Source organism: Gadus macrocephalus, chromosome 15, assembly GCF_031168955.1.
Source record: "Gadus macrocephalus chromosome 15, ASM3116895v1".
Classification (NCBI taxonomy): domain Eukaryota; kingdom Metazoa; phylum Chordata; class Actinopteri; order Gadiformes; family Gadidae; genus Gadus; species Gadus macrocephalus.
The window spans coordinates 18,776,877-18,799,376 of NC_082396.1; the positions used below are offsets into that span (position 1 = coordinate 18,776,877).

At 43.8% G+C, this 22,500-nt stretch overlaps 1 protein-coding gene across 1 annotated transcript in view; it reads right to left on the reverse strand.

Annotated features, from left to right (window-relative positions):
* arid5b (AT-rich interaction domain 5B) overlaps nt 1-22,500 on the reverse strand; it is a 70,314-nt gene that overhangs the window by 9,179 nt on the left and 38,635 nt on the right. The window contains exons 5-8 of the mRNA XM_060072597.1: nt 9,736-9,899; nt 8,684-8,999; nt 4,076-4,128; nt 2,496-2,593 (exon numbers count right to left, since the gene is read on the reverse strand). Coding sequence (XP_059928580.1) covers nt 2,496-2,593; nt 4,076-4,128; nt 8,684-8,999; nt 9,736-9,899 — 631 coding nt within the window. The remainder of the gene's footprint in view (nt 1-2,495; nt 2,594-4,075; nt 4,129-8,683; nt 9,000-9,735; nt 9,900-22,500) is intronic.

Consider the following 22,500-nt stretch of genomic DNA (forward strand, 5'->3'; position numbering starts at 1 on the left):
TCTCTCTCTCTCTCTCTCTCTCTCTCTCTCTCTCTCTATATATATATATATCTCTATCTCTTTCTCTCTCTCTCTCTCACCCTCTCTCTCTTTTTACCCTCACTTGCTCCTTCTCACTTTTCTATCTCTCTTATCTCTTTCTCTCCTCTCTCTCCCCACTATCTGTCAAACTTTCTCACTATTCTCTCTCTCACATAGGTATCGCTTTCTCTCTGTTTGCATCCCTCCCTCACTTCCCCTCATTCTCTTTGCTATCTTTTTCTCTCTCTCTCTCTCTCTCTCTCTCTCTCTCTCTCTCTCTCTCTCTCTCTCTCTCTCTCTCTCTCTCTCTCTCTCTCTCTCTCTCTCTCTCTCTCTCTCTCTCTCTCTCTCTCTCTCTCGCTATATACCTTCCCCCCCCTCTCTCTCCATCCCTCCCCCTCCACCAGCCTGATAGCCACACTGCAGTGTCTGGATATTATTGCTTTGTATTGATTCAGCATTATTTTCTCTCAGCGTCTCCCCCGCTGGCCTGAGAGGGAAAAGGCCAGGCTAGCAGTGGTCACACATCAGTGCCCTCCCCCTGCATATCTACCTCTGGCCAGCTCCAGGCCCTGCCCCCCCACCCCACCCCACCCCACCCCCCCCACCCCACCTGCCATGCCTGGCGCCTGAGTAAGGAGCTGGAGCCTTCCTCCACATCTGGCTCTACAAGGCATTTCAATGCCCCACAGACACTGCATGTGTGGTACGCTTGTTATGAATCCCGCCGGGCTTTGGGACCGTCGTCAGTGACAGTCCGGGAGCGAGATACACAAGGAAGAATTTGCAAGCTGTCAATTTATACAAAATATGTATTTTTCTTTTTTTTTTTCGACATGGTGTGAAAATCCTCAATGGTGAATGAAGATGAAGAATTTACAGACATGGCCTTTTTAGGATAATGCCGGGGTTGTAGAAACACAAAATGAGCTGCAGGAGAAATGCCCACTGTGCAGAAACATTGCCAGGATATGGAAAGACGACATGAGCTGAACCCGTCCACCCTCTACTGCCTCGGACCGCATCAAAAAGACCTTGCAATGCATTTGCATAATCAGTCATAATTCCATCTCATGAAAATAAATAGAGACAGAAAACAGCTGGGACATAAAATAAAATTCTTTCAAGCTGCCCCCTCTCCCCCCTTCCCCATTCTTTTATTTATTAATATTGACTTTATTCTATCTACTTACATGCAATATACTGTAGTAGTGACCTAAGTCCTGTCAAATGGTATTGCTTGGAAATTGCTTCCTCACAGACAGGTAAGTGCCTGTGTACGCACACGCACGCACGCACAGACACACATGCACACGCACGCGCTCACACACCCACGCACACACACGGCTTAGCAGCAGTATGCAGTCATACGGGGACGGCATGGTTTATGAGTGACTGGTTATCTTCTGCTACAATAAGATCATATTTTACCATTTGTTTAACCTTGGGACTGATGTTCAGCGTGTGTGTGTGTGTGTGGTGCATGTGAGTGTGTGCGTGTGCATGTGTGTGTGTGGTGCATGTGTGCATTTCAGCATATTTCCCCGGTTCCCCCAGGACGGTATCCATATGTTTGCTTTGGTTCAGTAAAACCATGTGAGTGATGATGGTTATGCGGAGGTTCAGAAATGCTGCAGTGTCTGACTGACTGATTAGATGAATACATTAGAGGAACGCATCTCATGTCCTAGTACTTCATATTATTGCGAATGTTCTATAAATAATAGATAATATGAGCCGTTTTAAATATATCTCTAATCTATTTTATAGATATATTTATTTATCTTTTATCTTAAATTGAAGCATTGGAGTATTTGTTAATCGTTTGAATCTCATCACCTCGGGATGTTTGCTTTGGAATGCACGTCTGTTCTCCACAGTGCAATATCTTCCATTGTGTCAGACAAGATTAATCAATTACACCCCTCCCCCCGCCCCTCCCCAGCATGTTTTCACCGTGATGAACGCGTCCGTTAACCCAATCAGAGCTGCCCACTCTGATAACAAAGGTGGCGCTCTGTGGTTCTGTCTGCTCTTGTTTCGGGTTGACATGCAGAACATGGGCAGAACGCAGCTGGGATCGTTAAAATAAATAACATGATCATATATTTAGCTATGTTCACATTTGAGTGTTTCAAGTTGCCATGGCAAATATGAGCAATAAACTAATGACTGATGATAAACAGCGTTTGAGATTAATAATGAAGCCAGACGGGATGTTGACACTGCCTGTCATGTGGAGGGGGGATGCATTAGCCTGAGAGTCCATTTGGAAATGCATTCCAAATGTAGCAACACAGTCTGCATCTCAACCGGCCAACAGCGGAGAACCGGGCACTAGGGCTCTGACCGCTCCCCCATCCCGGGGGGGGTTGGGTGGGGTGACTCAGGGAGTGTCAGCTTGGAGTTGGGGGGTAATAGGGACTCAGTGAGATGGGCACAGCGGCGTGTACCAGGCGGTGCGTGGAGCTCACCTCTCGTAGTGCCTGCGTGTGCACGTGGCGGCGCTGGTGCTACTGGGGTTCCCGCCCAGCTCGTCATACACGTGCTTCCACTGCCGGCGGACCGTGATCTGGGGGAAAGAACCGGAAGGAAAGAATGAAGGAGAGGAAGAGATGAGGAAACAAACAAAAACACAAACAGAAAAACAAAGAAAGAGAGAAAGAAAGAAAGAAGGACAAAATAAGTGAATGTTAATGAGTGCTTGCGTTCCGCTCCATGCATTCCTATGCTGAGCTCCTCTCCATGGCATTTCCCTTTAACATATTGAGTCACGCCATTCCGGTAATTTCTGAAAACTCTTTTTAAAGTGGCCCACTTCATAGTCCTCACATAAAACACTCCGCTAAGTGTTAGTCAGCTGTCGTCACGGCGATGCGACTCTTTCACTCGTAACAGCGGTTACCCTCTCTCTCTCACTCTCTCTCTCTCTCTCTCTGCAGATGAGCATCCCATTGGCTAACTGCGTAAATGACAGTTAGCAACATGGCTGACATTCACACAGAGCGGTCCGGTTAACACGCCTTCCACATGAGCCACGGGATAATCAGCAGCAGCGACGCGGCCCTGGGAAAACTGTAAAGGCTGTAATTAAACAAGCTGCATCGTGTTTATAGATTGGCTGGCTGGCTTGCAACCTGTTTGCATGGCTTTAGAGCACCCATGAAGGAACAGACATGAGCCAGACGATTCATGGCACTGCATTAAGCGACTATGACTTGGGAACATAGGGAAATATGTTGCACGTGTATAGTTGCACATGTACAACAGGCGTGCAGCGTGCAACAGGTATCCCCGCTGAGGTAAACAATGCTCTCTCTCTCTCTCTCTCTCTCTCTCTCTCTCTCTCTCTCTCTCTCTCTCTCTCTCTCTCTCTCTCTCTCTCTCTCTCTCTCTTTATTCATCCTGCTTAGAAAACATTGTTATCAAAGTGTTTATGTTTCTGTCTTTCTCTGTATCTGTATGTGTATGTGTGTGTGTGTGTGTGTGTGTGTGTGTGTGTGTGTGTGTGTGTGTGTGTGTGTGTGTGTGTGTGTGTGTGTGTGTGTGTGTGTGTGTGTGTGTGTGTGTGTGCATGTGTGTGTGTGTGTGTGTGTGTGTACATGTGTGCATGGATCCGTGTGTGTGTGTGTGTGTGTGTGCCTGTCTGTGTGTGTGAGACTGTGCATCTGTGTGGGAGATTATGAGCACTTAATGGAACACATATACATTTGAACATGGGAAAAAATGACCAATATATGACCAATTTACTGTTTGACCGAATCGTGGGCAGGCCAACATGTGTTTTCCACTCCAAGGGGATTTTGAAACAACGGCATCATTTTGCTAAATGTGGCTCTTTGACCAAGAGCTTCTCCTTGGGAAAATAGTGACGAAAAAAGGAGAGAAGAGGGAGAGAGGAGAAGAGAAGTTAGTGAAGAAGTGATACAAAGACAGAGGGGGGAGGAAAAGGGTAGACACAGGGACGAGGGAAGGAGAGAGAGAGAGAGAGAGAGAGAGAGAGAGAGAAAAAAAGAGAGAAAAGAAGGGTAATGGAACATGTGTGAATACTTACTAACTCATATCCCCCGAGTTTCTGAGCGGCCTGGAACATGGTCCAGAGGTTTACTGCAGAATAGAGAGAGAGGACCAAACAAGGAAATTGTTATCCTGCAGCTCAAAATATCACCAACATGAAGCTGCACTTTGTCGATGTGTTGATCATCTGTGATTGGCAACCCCCGGAAAATAGCGGATCATTTGATTTCCAATCATCCCATCAAACAAAGACCTGTGCTCACACGTGAAAGCCTTTATCTGCTGTACTGAACATGAATAGCTGGTGACGTAACGTTGGAACAAATGCCTTATTTGCCATTTGCATAGATTGTCCTATTTAAACCCCTGGCTCCCACTAAAGCGGACCTGTGCGTGATGCGCTACGTATCATCTGTGATTGGTGCACATTATCTGCGTTTCTGTACACAGATTTCCCAGATCAACAGCCCTCCTGCGCTGAGCACGCTTCGTGAAAAGCCTCAAACGACTCTTTGTCTCCGAAATATTACCTTCCCCCTCCGAACAACAGACCGCAGGTTCATCTGAGACTTGCTCGCTGCCAAATGACATTTGTATTTGCTTTCTGTAACATCATTGTTTAACATTTTTATATGAAGGCCTATAAATAAGAAAAGCAGGCCGTGCCTGGGGAGAAATCCATCAGAATTCAATCTGTGAGTACACAAAGCCTTGCATTTGTCAAAATGACATTTTCCTATCTCCGCATTTGACAGCATTGATTTTTTCCCTTCCCTCCAACCCTCCTCTCTTAGCGACGGTCGTCGACGCACGGCTAGAATAACAAAGGCAGCCGGGCAAAGGGCTTTTTGGCATTATTATTATTTTAGTTCTTTTTAACTGAACACGCCACAGTCTATTGTGTCTTCAGACTGTAGAAAACACGGAAAGACGGTGTATTTAACTAGCTTGTTATGCATGAAATATAATTACCACAACAGCACATGGGGAGGGGAACCTTGAACACAGATAAAGGAGATGAGAAGAGAAAATGAGAAAATATAGCTCTCTCCCTCTTGCTCGCTTTTTCCCTCTCCCTCTCCATCTCTCCCTGCCTCTCTCCATCTCTCCCTCTCTATATCTCTCTCTTTCTCTCTCTGCCTCTCTCCCTCTCCCTATCTCTCTCTCTCTTTCTCTCTCACTCTCTCTTCCTCTCTCTCCCTCTCTCTCCCAACCTCTCTCCCTCTCTATCTCTCTCTCTCGACGTCTTGTCATTTGCTATTTCAGTTCTTAATTCCCCTCAATTCAGTAGGGGCAATTATGTCTGAGATAAGGATGGCAACACAGCAACACAATGCAGCCGTAGTGACACGTGGATGGCATGGCAATTAGACAACAAGGCAGAAAGGGAACAAGACAAATTGAAACTGATGTTCGCAACTCCACGTCCACGGCCGCTGGCGTCCAACATACAAGTCCACGCCCGCTGGCCTCCAACACACAACACACGCAAACGTGCGTATTCACGCGAATGTGCACAGAACGCACATACATAAACACACAGGGACAGACGAGTTCACATGAACACAGACACATACACACGCATGAATACACACTAGTTATGCATGTACACACACACACACACACACACACACACACACACACACACACACACACACACACACACACACACACACACACACACACACACACACTCACACACACACACACACACACACACACACACACACACACACACACACACACACACACACACACACACACACACTGGCAAGCTGTTATACACACTCCACTTCCACTATATGTTTTCATTTGAACGGAGGCTATTAAGAATGTAAGAAAACATGAGAACAACTTGTCCTCGTCTTTTTGCCTCTCCATCTTCCTTCTTTTCCTTCTTCCCAATTTAAATAATGTATTCTCTGTTGCCCCCCCCCCCCCCCCGCGCTGTCTGTTTCACTCTGGATGAGACTGCTGCATCGATAGCATTTCACCAGGAACAGCTGTTGAGCAGAATCACTTCTCAGCCCGGTGATAAAGAAAGACAAGACAATGACCTGAATGAATAAAGCGCAGCCATGTTTGTTTTTACTCTTTCCTCGACTGTGACGGCTTCTGACTTATCAATTTGTGTCACGTTTTTGTCATCACTTTATTTTGCTATTCTATCTCTCTTTCCTCCTCTGGATGTTTGGAATTTAAAACAGAGGAGAAAATGATGGGAAACACGTTGAATGGTGTCTATTTTTCTCTGTGTTTACGTCCGCTAATATGAAGGATTCAAACTGCAAGATAAGAGGATAATTAGACTCCACTGTTGTAGAGCGAGCATCGACTCGCAGGAATAAAGAAATAATGAGTAATGATAAAATAATGGCATAGGCCTCATCAATTGAACATGAGTAAACGGAGGAGAAGGAGAGAGCGGGCATTAAACGTACACCTAATCTTTAACAAAGATTGAAACATGGGATTTAAAGATGCTGCCACCATATCTAGAGTTATATCACTACAATTATCGCTATGGTTTATGTTGTAACTTTACGTAATCATCTCATCCCTTTCCATTATGTTGACGATATCTTGTGCCAGCAGAAGTTTCCTTTGAGTTCACCCCTCTGCTATTTGGATTCAAGTTCATTATTCAAAAGATTTTTACTCAAAGCAAATAAACATGACTGCAATTTCTCTCAGGGCAAAATGTGCTCTTTGATCTCTAAACGTATATGCAGTGAAGTTTTAAAAGGAAAAAAAGAAGGTTTGATTACATCTGAGAATTAGTAGTATTAATTAAACCCCCCCTATTTACATGTGCTGATGTGTTCTCCCTGCCAAGAAAGAACTTTAAACAGCATGATTTCACCACATAATGAGGCTGTGCTTATGATGTTATGTGGTTGGGATTCAAAACGTGTAGTGTATGTAAATCAGTCCTGCTGGCCTGCCCTCTGCTCGGAGCCAGGCGAGAGGTGCCAATAAACATATAGGGTGTGTTCCTTTCCTTTTCTCTCTCTCTCTCTCTCTCTCTCTCTCTCTCTCTCTCTCTCTCTCTCTCTCTCGACCACAATGACCTAGTTAAGCAACAATTTGAAGGCAGTCAAGTCCACAAGATTGTCAAAATACGCCAGTAATGTTAGTTCAATCAGTATGACCTCATTTTGCATGTGAGAGCTTATAATAATGAGTTTTACCCAAGAGTAAACAGTTTTTTATTATCATTATATATTGATTAATTATAGTTACTAGTTATTTATTTTGAAGATTATTATAGAAGAAGAATAAACTGTTACTTCTTTTGCATTTTCTGAAAATGTATTTGACTAATTATATGACTATCGTTTATTATATTAACTAAAGTAACATAATATCTCTCTGGTTAAATGAGAACAAAAATCACACAAAAGACAATTCACCCCACAGCTCAGAGAGCAGAATGACGATATTCGTTCTCATGTGTGTGTGTTTGTGTGCGTGTGCGTGTGCGCGTCTGATAAAAAAAGAGAAAGTGTTTTTCTTCTTCCCTCAGCCAAAGGAAACCATTGAAGTACAGTCTTTTATTCTCTTCACGCAAGACATTTGACATTTTGTCACACACTCACTATTCTCAAATAAGTGTGTTGTAGCTATGAAGCAGCCGACCTACATTGGATCTTTGATCTCTCAACCATAGTGCGTTTCCTGTGCATGCGCTGTTTCTTCAAGGACATCCTTCGCCTCCTCAGGATAATCACATTGACTTACACCCCCCTTTGCATAAAGCCAGCCAAACGTGCTATTAAGTGAGATGCGCTAAGCAGTCCCAAGCCATTAAATGTGATTTACTTTTTAATATAGACATTGGCATAGTTTATTGTCGCATCAAATTGTATATTTTCCAACATTGTAGCTTCTGGAGAGCTCTTGGGCCCAATACAGCAGTTTTGGCGGCTATCTGTGTTTCCGCCAAGCAAGGCCTTTCTCCTCGTACGGACGGAATTAAAGAGTGCCCTTGACCGGACCGCTGAGGAGTAGCAACTGGTTAACTGGATGGAACGCAAACAAGAAACAGGACCAAACCCCCAGAGGTTTTGCTCTTCCAAGACAGGAAACAACCTCCTGCACTACTTGGAACGCAGAGAGAAACACCGGCCTCTGAAGACAGTGACATGTGGTCAGGGGAGGCATGAATTATCAAAATAATAACATGATGCTGGCTGAAAAGTGCTAACTTTCAACAGTCGTTTTTGAGGCTCAAAATGCTGAGAATGTTAACAGCGGCATAAAAAAAAACAGGCCCAACGGTCAGCTTAGTTAAGGTGAATACAGTTCAACCAGCTGATATGGTGAGTTCAGGCCACAGACTACTGCTGTTGTCTATGCAGGCACTCACCGACACCCAGCACATTTGTTACAATAATGAATCGTATATTATTCATATTATTGGTTTACGTGCGGTCTGATTTGGTGTGTGAATCCTGGTACTTGTGATGCAAACATAGAAAGGTCATAAGTGCTTCCACTATGAGAAACCCTGGGCCTGAGCTGTAATCGATAACAGCTGGGTGGATATTATTACATGGATGTAAATCTGGTGTGGAGTATGGTGTGCCTCCCCAGTCCCCTGCCCTAGCACAGTGCAGGACACCATCCACCAATCGACACTCACTCTGTTTGAAGCCCAGGAATGGGATCCTCTCGATGGGCGTGTCCCTCTCCTTCATGTACTTGTAGAGGGCCACCAGGAAGGCCTGCTCCTCCGCGCTGTTCTCCTCCTCCTCCTCCACCTCCGCCTCCGCCTCCTGCTTCTTCTTCTCCGCCTTCTTTTCCCTCCTCTCCTCCTTCTCCTTCTCCTTCTCCCTGTCCTTCTCTTTGCCTCGCTCCCTCTCCTCGCCCGAGGACCTGCGGGCTTGGACGTTGACCTTTGGCCTCGCGGCCGAGCTTATTCTGCTGTCGCTTCCCGCCGCCTTGCTGCTGGGTTTGAGCTGCGAGGTGGAAGACCGAGAAGGAGAAAATCAATGGAAGCCATTTGGGTCAGAAGGCAGGCGGTTGAATACGATGATGGACGCTCGATGAGATGTTAATCAACAATGTGTGCTTGTGAAGCCAATTTGTTTACAGGAAGGGGACATTAAAGGTGTGTTTTATGTTGTTGTTGTTGTTTTAGTGCTGTCGTCCCAAGGGAACGTGGTGAAGGCGCTGTTGCCCTTCTTGCAGTGAGGTACACTTCCATGTCCAAAAAATAAAACTGATTAAAACTGCGAGTCACAGAGGCGTCTTGTTGCTCAGGGAACCAGAACCAGGACAACCCTTTAATGTGATTTTGGGTCAACAATGGGAGTGTACAGCACTCAAGGTAAGCGACTGTCTGTTGTACAGACCAGGACACAACAGCAGAAAAAAACATGGTGGTTTTTAGCGGTAGTTGTTGTTTTGTGTTGTTTTTCATTCAGGATGACAGCAATAACATAGACACAGAAGTGTATTTAATTATAACAAAGGAAAACAATTCTTCAAATTCCCTTTGACAACCTGCTGAGGAATAAAGTTCTACTGGATCTCGGTCAATGCTATTTTAAAAGCCATCACCAAGCTCAAAACATTTGTTTCTCGTTCCATTTTCTGGTGATGTTCACTTCAGCGTGAGAACACTTGCTATAACTGAATAATGCTTGCGCGCATCAACACATCTCAATGAATGTGTCATCGTGGACTTCCTACCTTGGCAGGGTTCTTTTTGCTGGACGGACTGCAGGGCTCCTGTGATGCCACCGGGGCCGACCCCTGAGTTGAGCCCGGCATTGACCCCTGACCTTGGCTCTGGGAGTCCCTCCGCTGTGAGACAGACAGCTTCTTCTTCCGCGGCCGGCCCTTGAGGTTGGGCGCTGAAAGCGAGGGAGAGAAGAGGCCGGTGAGCAGAACAATCGCTGGCTACCGGTCCTGACAACCAAAGCACTCGGATGTTCACCCGCCACGGTTGCATTTTTTTTTACGGGTAGACAGAGATTCCCAACCCGGCCTTGTACTAACTGTATAATAAAGAGGATGGGAGGCATTGCAACATAAAGAAGATATACTTTGCGGCTGTTTGTAGGTCTTGTCTAAGTATCTATAAGTTGTATGTCTGTATTAGCTTGTTGTTTGTCATACTAAGTGTAATATCTTGCTTGTGTTCTAGTATGTATAGTATGAGATTTGAACAGCAATAGCGTTGAACAGACCAAGTTAAGCCATGCATTACACAGCATCTACTTCTCCCTTTCCATCTGCAATGACAATCAATTCACAGTCAAGGTTGCTATGCGCCAAAGGGACTCTTGATTATTTTCGTTGGATCAAATTCTCATCAGGAAAACACTAGTATAACACGCCGCTGAATAAAATAAAGAGGCCGTCATTAAAACAAGTCAACATGACTGTGGCTCAGCCACCCGGAATATCAATCCTAAACGTTGTGTTATTCATACAACAGTTACAAAGGGAGGTAGAATACGACCATTAGATGATGCGCTCATCAGGGCCTCGCCGCTCGCCTGGAGAAACATCCACTTGAATCCTGCTGTATTCAAAGTTACATCAACTCAAACTACATGGGCTTGGCTCCATTCCTCGCTCTCCGTTCCATTGTGTTTATTTTCTCACGCTCTCTCTCCCTCTCAATCTCTTGCTCTATTATGTGTCTCTCTCGCGTTCATTCAATTTAAATGCACAAACCTGTATTAACGTGATACATACGCGCTTCTGCTAATGCAGCTGCCGCAGCGATCGGTATTTATGATCAACGATGATAACATCAATAATAAAAATATGTAACAACAGCGATTAATCTCCTCTCCCAGCCTATTTGGCCGCCCTTCATTACTGCAGAATATTACATGAAGCCTTTGTGTAACAGATGACTCATCCCCCTTTAATACCTCCAGCTCTGACCTGGAAGATGATTTATGTGTAAGCTAGTGGCGCCGTTTTCAGTGCGCACGTGTGTGCTTGTGTGTGTGTGTATGTGTGTGTGCGTGCGTGCGTGTACACAACGCATCCCCAGGAACTGCTTGCTTTCAATGTGTTTCTTTGCCTTCCCCCCTGAAGTCTTATGCTTTGCTAAACAGACAGCGGTGGTGTTATATAACGCTCTGTTTACATATATTATCATGTCAAATGATGCTGCTTGGCAAAACAAGACATTAACTGCAGATCCGATGCAGCGAAAGCACAGTCAGGCAAACACACAATGGGAAGCCATCGATTCGTCATCATTGGGGGTGGGGGGCACAACTTTGTGGAGATGTGGTCTTTATCGATGTGGGATTGAAATTGAGGCGATGCACATGCAGCCATAGTTTTTCTATTCAGTGTTTCGAGACACGCCTCGGAAATTGTAATGCATCTGCGGTTCAGGTTTTTCAATTGCCACCGCAAATTAGTTGTCATTGTTGTTGTTGCAAACGTTGTCCTATTGCGTCCCTGATGTGCAATCGTACATTCAGCCGGGAAAATCAATAGGGAATATTGACGCGTTGGCTGAATCGCATTCCTTTGGATGAATTGAAATGTCAAAGAGAAGGTAGGCCTACCTCCAAACTCTACATTGGAGCGAATGCATATGGTAGGCCTAATATATATTTTTCTTAGGATCTAAATGGTCATCTCCCTCGTCGCCTTTAAATAACCTTTGAATTGGAAGCTATAGATCATCTGTTATCACCTTGCTATCCCCTTTGAATTTAAATACCAGCCCGGCCGGCTGGGACTCACTTCCCTGCTCGCTAGGAAACTCAATAGTGCTATGAACACCAGATAGGATCCTAAGTATACACTGATAAATACCGCCAGTGTTCAAGTACACTGATAACAAACATAACCACACATAATGCACACAAACCCAGCGGAGCAGGTGATCATACTTGAGTTTGTCCACTGACGGCTGACACAGGGCGGAAGTCCTCTTCACTGTTTAACACACATGCTGACCGATATATAAACACATTGGCCTGGGTGTCCTTAAGCCAACATAGTGGTACATTTACATTTACATTAAGGGTATTTAGCATACGCTTTTATCCAAAGTAACTTACAATAAGTACATTTGTCAGAAGAAGGTGAGGCAATATATCTCTGTCGGTACAGTAGAGATGTTCATAGAACCAATTGAAGCAAGCACTAACAATCCCTGGGTTAACCCATTCCCCATGCACAATTAAGATAGCTAGGATAAGATGCAACAAAACTAAGTACTATAAATAAGTACAACATATAAGTGTGTACATTAAGTGCCATGATGTACAACATACAGTAAGTAGGAAGGGTTGGATGGTACAAAGGGAAGGCTGTCAATCACACTAAAGACCCATCCCTATTGAGCTGTATTGTTATCATGGTTATTATTGATATTATTGTTATTATTATGACCACGCCAACGCCAGCAAGGATGTTGATGTTGATGATTATTACTACTCTTATTACTACTACTCTTATTATTTTGGTCTCTCTGTTGTGGCAGCTCTGGGCCGATCTGGGCTGATCTGGGTCACTGACCTGTCTGGATGATCCGTGCCTGGATCAGCACAGGCAGTAGGGGGCATGTCACAAACACAAACACACACAGTCACATATACACACGCACACATACACACACACATTTCTTCTCACACACACATACACATTTATATGTATACAACATATGGTATACGTAAGGAGAAGGACAAGACCTTTGCGCATTTGTCAACACAGAGGCACGCAACACACACACACATGCACACACACACACACACACACACACACACACACACACACACACACACACACACACACACACACACACACACACACACACACACACACACACACACACACACACACACACACACAAACACTAACATACACACACGCACAATGCACACAAACTCAAAGACAGACACGCGTGCGCACACGTTGGGATTATTACCTGTGAGGCGAATCCATCATATCTTGTCGCCGGGCTAAACCCCACAGCCATGGAAGTCACAATGACTTTACCTGACAACATGATCTCTTTGATTCACCCCGCTGCCCTCAGCGCTCCAGCAGCATACAGCTCTCCGCGGCGTAGCCTCGAGTTTCTCTCCCCCTTGCCCGCCCCCTATCTCCCTCTCTCCCTCCCTACATTATTTCCCTCTTTTATTCCTGGATTCAATTAAAACCCGCGCCCTGGTAAGAGCTACTTCATTACCATTCGGTTGATGTCAATGATAATGAAAAAGTCATTAGAGACCGTTTTCAGAAGGCCTCCCCCGACTGCTGGATGAATCAACAGCGTGCCGCCACGGGGGGCCCGGAGAGGAGGGCTCTGATTGGCTGAGGGGCGGGAAAGAGAGGTAGACACACATCAAGCGGGCCCTGACAGCCCTGCTGATGGGTGCCCTAGGAGAGAGAGGGGAGCTAATATGTACGTAGCGCTCCCCGGCTCTGATGTCGGGGACGATGATCGCAGTCTATCAACAACGTATAGACACTCGGCGACATTAAAACTATGTTATGGTCATCGACTGAACAACGCATAACTTAAGAGGAAACGAACGCCGTGTAAAAAGAAAAACGTCCTCGAAATGACGTAGGGTTTTATGAGAACTTGATTCATTATAAAACTGAATCCAAAAAATCAATTGAATGATAATAGCTGGCCCTGGTTTGTGCTCACAAAGCCGTGCTGCTGACGCTCATGTTTTCCTTTGAGCTGGCTGATTTTATTTTCACCGCAGCTCAACTCGACAGTGTAAGCTTGTTCACTTAAAAGGATAATCAAAACCTTTGCCAGTAAGTCTGAATGATCACTAAAAACAGATTTCAGTGCGCAGCGCAGCGCATAATGACACATAATAACAGCAGAGTACATAGCTGCAGCATCAGGTGTAGAGAGACGGCTGTGTTCGACTGAAACCAATTTCACAACCACACACAAATTAGCAGTTGCCCTCCGAGGAATGCGGATGAAAGAATTACTTTGAATCCTTGGTGTGAAAATAGCAACATTTCCAGAATGACTATCTTTTCATTTAATACTGTATCAGTATGACCGTGGAATGGAAACCGATGGTTGGCCAACCGTGCTTTCCCTGTGTTAGATTTGCTCAACTCTCTCTTAATAAAGACCATTCCCTTTTCCTTTATTTAGGGTGGGTTAAACAGTGGATGACACCCCATCATTTTTGTACCTCTCCTGCCTGTTCAAATGTCAGCTTACCGGTGTGAACTCAGTTTGACAATAATGGGGTCAGAGTTCAAACTGGGACTGAAGGGCTAATTCCTCGTCTTGCTCGGTTGGCTGGCACAAGGACTCAAGGATCTCAAGCAGTAGCCAAGTCCATGTCCGCGGGTTATAATTACGCTGTGTGGTGGCTCTTTTCAGAGGGAAAACATTACAGTATAACCGCCAAACTATTCTCCCAAAAAACGTGCAGAGACATGAAATATCTACATTTCAAACCTTTTATCTTCCGTGGTGAGGCCGCTCTGTTCTTACCTGTCTCAGCACAATTATATCACAGGACATCTATTTTTAAAAGCTTAAAAAACAGAAAGAGAGACGTTTGCATGAATAACCGGGGTGTGTGAACAGCTATAACACGTATCCCTTTCTGTGTGCTCATTACTCCAACATTGTCATGTCTGACAGGTGAGTGAGTGACTGTCTACCTCACGCACACACACACACACACACACACACACACACACACACACACACACACACACACACACACACACACACACACACACACACACACACACACACACACACACACACACACACACACACACACACACAAACATAAACACACACACACACTGGCCACAGCTCTCTCTCTATCAGACACTGACAGCAACCACAGAAAATGAATACAAATAACTCAATAATTCTCATACCTTCCGTCAGCGAAATCATCCCAAAAGTTATGCATGGTGTCCCCACAGAGAGGGTGGGCATGTGGATGGAGGAGAGAGGGACCAATAGAGGTATTACTCAACTTAAACCACAGTGGATCGCTTTGATTGCCTGCGATGATTCACTTTGGATTAATTTGGAATAATTAGACAGACAAAAAAAAAAAAAGTAAACTAAAAAACTAATTGCATGAATGTGGAATAGTACAGGTTAGCTGCAGCCTCGGAGGACAAAGAACTACTATGTCTATTGATGAGCGCAGCAGCTAATACAGCAGGCAGGTATTTTAATGAGTTGTTGTGAGGCCAATGAGGAATGGGGTTGACTCTTGATTTTTAAGCAGGGGAAGTGCATTTCTTTTTGGGAAAATGCTTGGAAACCACACGCACAAAAACATAAAAAAACACACACACACACACACACACACACACACAATCAAACACACATCAAAAAACAAACGCTCCCGCACACACAAATACACACACTCACATAACCTCACACGCAAATACACACACGCTGAGAAGCTATTTGGGGGAAGAAGAAAAGGAGCAGTAATCGAATAGACACAGAAATCAGACATGGAAAGGCAGGAATACTGAAGAAGAGAACAGGAATTAATGAATCCAGAGGCTTTGGAGGAAGAAAGAGAAAAAGAGTGACGGAGCAAAAGATAGCTATGAGTATATACTACATATCAAAAGTGTGTGTGCAAGTTCAGAGATTATGAACAGTGTTGGGTTGGTTTGAGAGAGAGAACCTGTATTGGAGGCCCCTGACACACAAGCTGAAACGACTCTGGTACAAGGCTATTAAAGATGTGTCAAGGGCACAATGGAGGGATTAGACAGGGCTGTTCACTAAACCAACACTCACAGCAACCACAGGTGTCACCCAGCATCCAAAGAACCTCTCTCTCTCTCTCTCTCTCTCTCTCTCTCTCTCTCTCTCTCTCTCTCTCTCTCTCTCTCTCTCTCTCTCTCTCTCTCTCTCTCTCTCTCTCTCTCTCTCTCTCTCTCTCTCTCTCTCTCTCTCTCTCTCTCTCTCTCTCTCTCTCTCTCTCTCTCTCTATGGACATGTATCTACCCATGAATGTTTAAATAGATTCATAGCTGAGGTCCTCAGTTCGGAGAGACAGCCTCACATTCAATGTGATGGTAAAACACAGAATAAACACAGACTTTAACGTGAAGCTGCAAATGTTTTAGGCCTTAAACCGTATATTTTTCAATATTAATAGCCCCACCCCCCGCCTTGCCCCCTCCCATGTGGGTTTGGGCGGAGCTGGAAGTCAGTTCTACGGCCCACCACCGCCTGACTGCAGAATAACACTCATTGGATTTATTTCAGAACGGAGACATAGATGAAAGACTTATGGAATGTTTTCATTTCTTATTTCATTCCAGCGGACGCGGTGTGTGTGTGTAGCGGAGCGGACCAGTGTGTGTGTAGTGCTGTAGCGGGCACGGGACCGGGCCAGGGAGGGCAGGTGCTTTTGGGGGCATTTCTTGAAGAACACAAGCTGCTCCTCTGTGCTGCGGACCACTGTACACTGTCTATCCTGGCTTGTAGTCTGAAGCATACATGAGTACACAAGCACTCATCACAATATCCTGCAACACAGGCTAGGCGCCGTGTGAGCTGGATTCCATCTTTATTTATTCATTCTACAAGATCCCCGCCACTGCTTTTTAGAAAAAAAAGAATTAGGTGGATCAGCCATCCTGCTCCGTTGTGATGCATTTCCTAGCCTATGATTTTATTTCACAAAAAGTGGCGCAATACAGCCCCTTGGAATCTGCCTTTTATTTCCCCTCAAAGACCATTCCCTCTGCTGGTTTACTGACAGCTGTGTCTGAATGCATCATTATCCTCCTCACAGTGTGTGTGTGTGTGTGTGTGTGTGTGTGTGTGTGTGTGTGTGTGTGTGTGTGTGTGTGTGTGTGTGTGTGTGTGTGTGTGTGTGTGTGTGTGTGTGTGTGTGTGTGTGTGTGTGTGTGTGTGTGTGTGTGTGTTTGTGTGTGTGTGCGTGCGTGTGTGTGTGTGTGTGTGTGTTTGGCTGTAGCCTGTGGCAGACCTAACTAATTCTGAAGCCACAAATAGAAATGACTACAGGAGAGTGTGTCCTGTACCCAGCTACTACAAGTGCGTCAATCATGACGACAATGGACCAATGGGATGAAGAGGATGCCCTTTGTCCTGCCCATTTAGCATAACCATTATTATTTCGAAAAGGTCATTGACATGGTGAATATTAGGGATGGGCAAAACGATTATTTTCCAGGAATCAGTTCTTTCAGTTCCGTTCACTATCACAATTTCTTTGTTTGATTAGTTTATCATATGGTCAGATGGTCTATTACGTCATTTGACAGGGAATCAGAAATGATGGAATAAATGTTAATCAACATGCATGTAGCCTATTACTTTCTAATGTTCTGGCGAAAGTACCCAGTGTAAATATTAAGCATTTATATGAAGCACATACGTGCCTTTTTTTCATAAATATCCTTAATACATAATGGGATACTAACCCTAACCCTAAGAAGTAAATGGCGTCTTCCAAGAAGCGCTAATAAGCAATGAAGCACCATTGTGCAAATTCCCTACTAGACCAAATGAGACTCGAACTCGTAAAAACAATACTTTATTAAAGCATGCAATTGTGATGTAGAACAAAATAAAAAGAAAACTTTGCATGATATTGAAGCCTAGGGCGATCGTTAGTTAACTTGTGTGGTGGTGCCTTATCATTTGTTTACCCATGGGCCATGCAACGCGATTGCTACCTGCTGTAGTACTCTATTTGGCTGAATCTATGAGATCATTTTAGACTCAATCAATATAAGGTTGCGGGGAGACGAAGCTCTGGTCGTTTGTATTTTTTATTTACGAGACCATATTTTTGTTATATGTAAAAAAAAAAAAGAAAAAAAAAAATCAATTCTCTTGTTTTGGGAATCAGTTATCATCGTTCACCTTCGGGATTCGTTCACTCTGACCGAATCGTTTGCGACCGACCCATCACTAGTGAATATTCAATATTATAATTATCTCTTGACCAAACAAATGAATTTAATGTATTCAAGGCATTTTAGTACGTTACATGCTCAAAGATATGTCTATAAAGTTTTTCACCAATAAAAGGTTTTGCATCACAGTTGAGGTCTTATTTTGTATAGATGTAGTCTGATCAAGAACTTCTGCCATAATATATTCTTCCATATCCGTTCTTCAAAGTGGCTATTTTGCATGTTCCGTGTAGGGATGATACTGCTGGGAGACAATGCCTGGCCCAGTAAGTAGGGCAGCACACATCAACTGTTACCAGGAAGTAATTCACTCACTGAGTGTCCTCTGGTGTGAATATAAAGAGATTGCTTCCAATTGACTCTAAATAGCAGGTTGTATGCATTTTACATTTTTCTCCCTACAGATAATGAAGGGAACACTGATTTGCCGACTTACATTAAAGTCACACTGATTGGCAATTAACAGATGTTGTGAATTGTAATATGCGACTACACTGTAAGAAAAACTGCTTCTCTTTTCCCATGTCCTCATAATCTGTCAAATTAACTCAACCATTGTATAGGGAGGGGAACATAAATTTAATGACAAATCAATTCGATTTCTTCACCTCCCCCTCCTATCCTCTCTCTCTCATCTCTCTCTCTCATTTTTCTTTCTCTCTCCGCTCCCATTTTTCAAATCTATTTCCCCTCGCTGTCATCTAAAAACTGTCAGAGCAGATGTAATTACAAACCGGGTGGTGGTGGTGGTGTTGGAGAAAATAAATAAAATACATTGCTCTATGTTTGCAACAAACCGAGACATTAAAAAGCTATTATCAGAAAAGGGGAACAATTAGGCAGAGGCATGAGGAAGGGCGGCCCCCGCCATATGTTAGTGAGAAACGAGGACACCACCAGTCAACTAGTAATTATCAATCATAATCAGCAGCAGCTATCAAAACAGTGGGCCGGGCACGCACCCACTGCTGTTGCCATGGAGACAAGCCCGACGAGTGTGTATGTGTTTACCAGGAGATAAATAAAAAGATTTAAAAAAAAAGACTCCAGACATTTTTAATTTGGCTTCAATTCCCAGAATTATTTTCTATGCATTCCATTTGTTTTTTTTTCAAATGTTTGCATACATGACTAAAGTAGTCATAAGAGAGCAAAGAGATATCAGTGCATGTGTGTGTGTGTGTGTGTGTGTGTGTGTGTGTGTGTGTGTGTGTGTGTGTGTGTGTGTGTGTGTGTGTGTGTGTGTGTGTGTGTATGTTTGTATGTGTGTGTGTTTGTGCATGCGTGCCTGTGTGCATTCATGCATGCCTACATGCGTGGCATGTGTGTATGTTTGTGTGTGCTTGTGTGTGCTTGTGTGCTTATGTGTGTTTGTTTGTGTGTGTGTGTGTGTGTGTGTGTGTATGTGTGTGTGCAGTGTTCATGTTTAAGCAAATGTTGTTTAGAAGAGTGATGTCTTTGGCTTCAGGGTGACGCTGAGACAAGTAAGTTGTCAGAAATACAATTAGCAAGTGGAGTGTCTTCTGCAAAGTACAAGTCTTTGTGCACGTGTGTTTTTGTGTGTGTGTGCGTGTGGCTGTGTGTCGTTGTGTCTGTGTGTGTGTCTGTCTGTGAGGGCAACAAAGACAGAGAGATCGCCGTGTCCTGGTAATGAGCACATTTTTCTCTGGCGATACCAGGACAGTGTACGCTTTATTCAAGCTGTCATTATTAATATTCCACCGCAGGAGAAATATGACATTCACCCCAACCATCAGGACTTTTTCAGTTTCAATTTTACATATTTCTCCTCCGTGGGTTTAGCATAACCTACTACTGTTTCTTATTAACATGCAGCATAAGCATTGGGGTGAGAATGATTTGCATTCCATACAGACATGTTGAACTATATCCTAAGATACCGCATCATGTCCCTGGTTTCTTTAACCTGTGCACACACTTCTGCTCTACATTCAAAATGGCTGCAGCGTTTCTAAATGAAATATCATCTTAAACCCTAACCCCTGGATACTGCAGTCCACTGGAAGGCAGGAGGAGGAAGGGGGAATCTTTGTTTAACTGCAAAACAAGCTTAATAAATGTAATTAGCCGTTGAACATTAAAGCTAGTCAGGGCATGAATGCGTGTAAAAAGCTCTGTGTCTCTGCGTTCATTGTGGCGGCGATTGGGAGAAATAGAAAGTAACGGCTAGTGCTCTTAATTCATTATTTGTGTGCCTTTGTACTTGCTCCCCCCGGGACGACGCAACATTACTCTTTCATCAGATCAAATGAAGCGGAGCGCAGCCATTCCAGGAAGAGCCAATTAAACTGTTCAAAGAAGTTTATTATTGCCGTGGATTATGAAATCATCCTCGTTGGGATTTGTGGAGCTGTGTGTGAGTGTGTTTCCACAGAGGTGTGAACCTCGGCTTGTGAACGTCGACTGTACGCGCCGGAGCAACAGAAGATAAACGATTCTACATTGTTTTTGCAGCAAACAAAGAAGCTAAAATAAACAAGACACCAGTCAGCACAGTTCGACTGTAGAGGCGATTGACAGAAACTTGATCCAAAAAAGGTGGTCCTGTTTTTTCAAGGGCATGCCGTCAGTGTAAACTAACAGTGCTGAATTTGTGAACCCTGTCAAAAACTGAATGTTATGTACATGGGCTTCCTGATGAAAGCCATGACCTATATAATAAGCTGTTGATTATCTCTGAAAAGTATACATGCTGAGTGCATGCCGTCAGCGTGAATATGAACAAGTATCAGCGGTAAGTAGGCAAAAAATGAAGAAGCAGTTTCATTTTAAAATTAAATGAAATATGTCAAAGTGCTGTGTCCCCATTTCAATCAGTGCGGCCCTCCCTCGGGCCAACTGAAAAACAGCGTCAAGGTTACATCATGTTTAAAACACATGCTTAAAGCAGGCTACAGTCAAGTTACAAATTGGTATTTGAGTTTAAATCCGTCAGAAATATCTCTTTATAACTCATTAAGAGCAAAAAGAGCATAAAGAGCCAATTTTATATACAATCTTGCTTGTATTACCTGAATGATAGCTGGATGCATATACAGAGAGAAAAAGAGTGAGAGACAGAGAGAGAGAGAGAGAGAGAGAGAGAGAGAGAGAGAGAGAGAGAGAGAGAGAGAGAGAGAGAGAGAGAGAGAGAGAGGAAAAGGGTGGAGAGAAAGAGATAAGAGTTATGAGAGAGTTGAGAGAGAGCAAAAGAAAGAGAGAGTGAGAAGAGGGCAAAAGAAAGATAGAGCGGGGGAGAGAGAGAAAGAGAAGGAGAGAGTTGAGGGGGAACAAGTGGATAAGCTTCAAGGCTGATCCTATTCATTACGCAGAGGAAAGAAAACAAATCACAGCATCGACCTATAAATAAATGAATGCCTGTATAAACAAGGAGCCCATAAATCAATAAAACATATGTATTCTAATAAATCATGCTCCAGTTACAGTTGATGGGATTTGGTTGGCCAACAAGCCCTCATCCAGTCATTCACACAAAAGCCTAACGAGCATTTAACGATGGAGATTAAAAATAATAAAAAAAAATCTAAAAAACAAAAAATAGATATATATTTTAGGGTGCATAATTGGCTTCTTCTGTTTTGATCTGGTTTATTGGTTCATGCATTTCAGAATCTTTGTTGTTTTGCTTTTAAACAGTGATGCATCCATTACACGGAAATAGATCAACAACAAGCTGTTAATGGTCTACACATCAATATAGAAAGGCTAAATGGTAAAACGCTTTATTTCGTTATTTTTCATTGTTTGTTTCATAATAGCTATTTTACAACTTTTCCCCTGAACATGATGCATGAGCAGCACTCTTGGCTGTTGTCCTATTTAACTTAAGTGGCGAAATCTAATTTATGATCGTTCCAAGGTAACACATAAAGCCCCCGTTTTCAAGGAAGGCAAACCCAAAGCAAGCCGCTACCCGCATACCAAAGTCAACACTTAGTTCTCCTTTGTCTGCCTCTCAACTCAGCAGCCTGGTAGAGGGGCTCCATGCTCAGCCTCTGAGCGTGAGCTACCCTGGCACAGGGCGGACTTCAATGCTTTGTTCAAAAACAAACACACATATGATGATGAGTCACACATGCCAGAACCTGGGCTCCAAGTGTTCCCAACAAAGGGCCATGCCTTAAACGCTGTACATCCCCGTCTCTGGGACTAAAAGGAGCTGTACTGCAGGTTAGAAATGCATAGTGCATATGGTAGGGGAAACATGATTTGTTTGCGTATAACGGTGTAGCGTTTACGGTTCTGTTCCTGAGGTCTCTAGTGAGTGTGGCGTAGTGAGCAGGAGTAAGTCAGATATGGCCATCTGCCAAGTCGAGGCGCAAAGGCGCTTATTAATATTAAGACATTGTTCTGAGAAAGATAACTCTTCCAAATAGGGCTTTTCAAATAACTACTTTAATCGTTCTTTTTAACAACCAATGATTTGCGTATATAATTTGACTCATTCTGTAATCGTCAAAGTGTATTAGCACAAAACCCTGGTAGATCCCGTTGCTCATCAAAACATAACAAATCTGACAT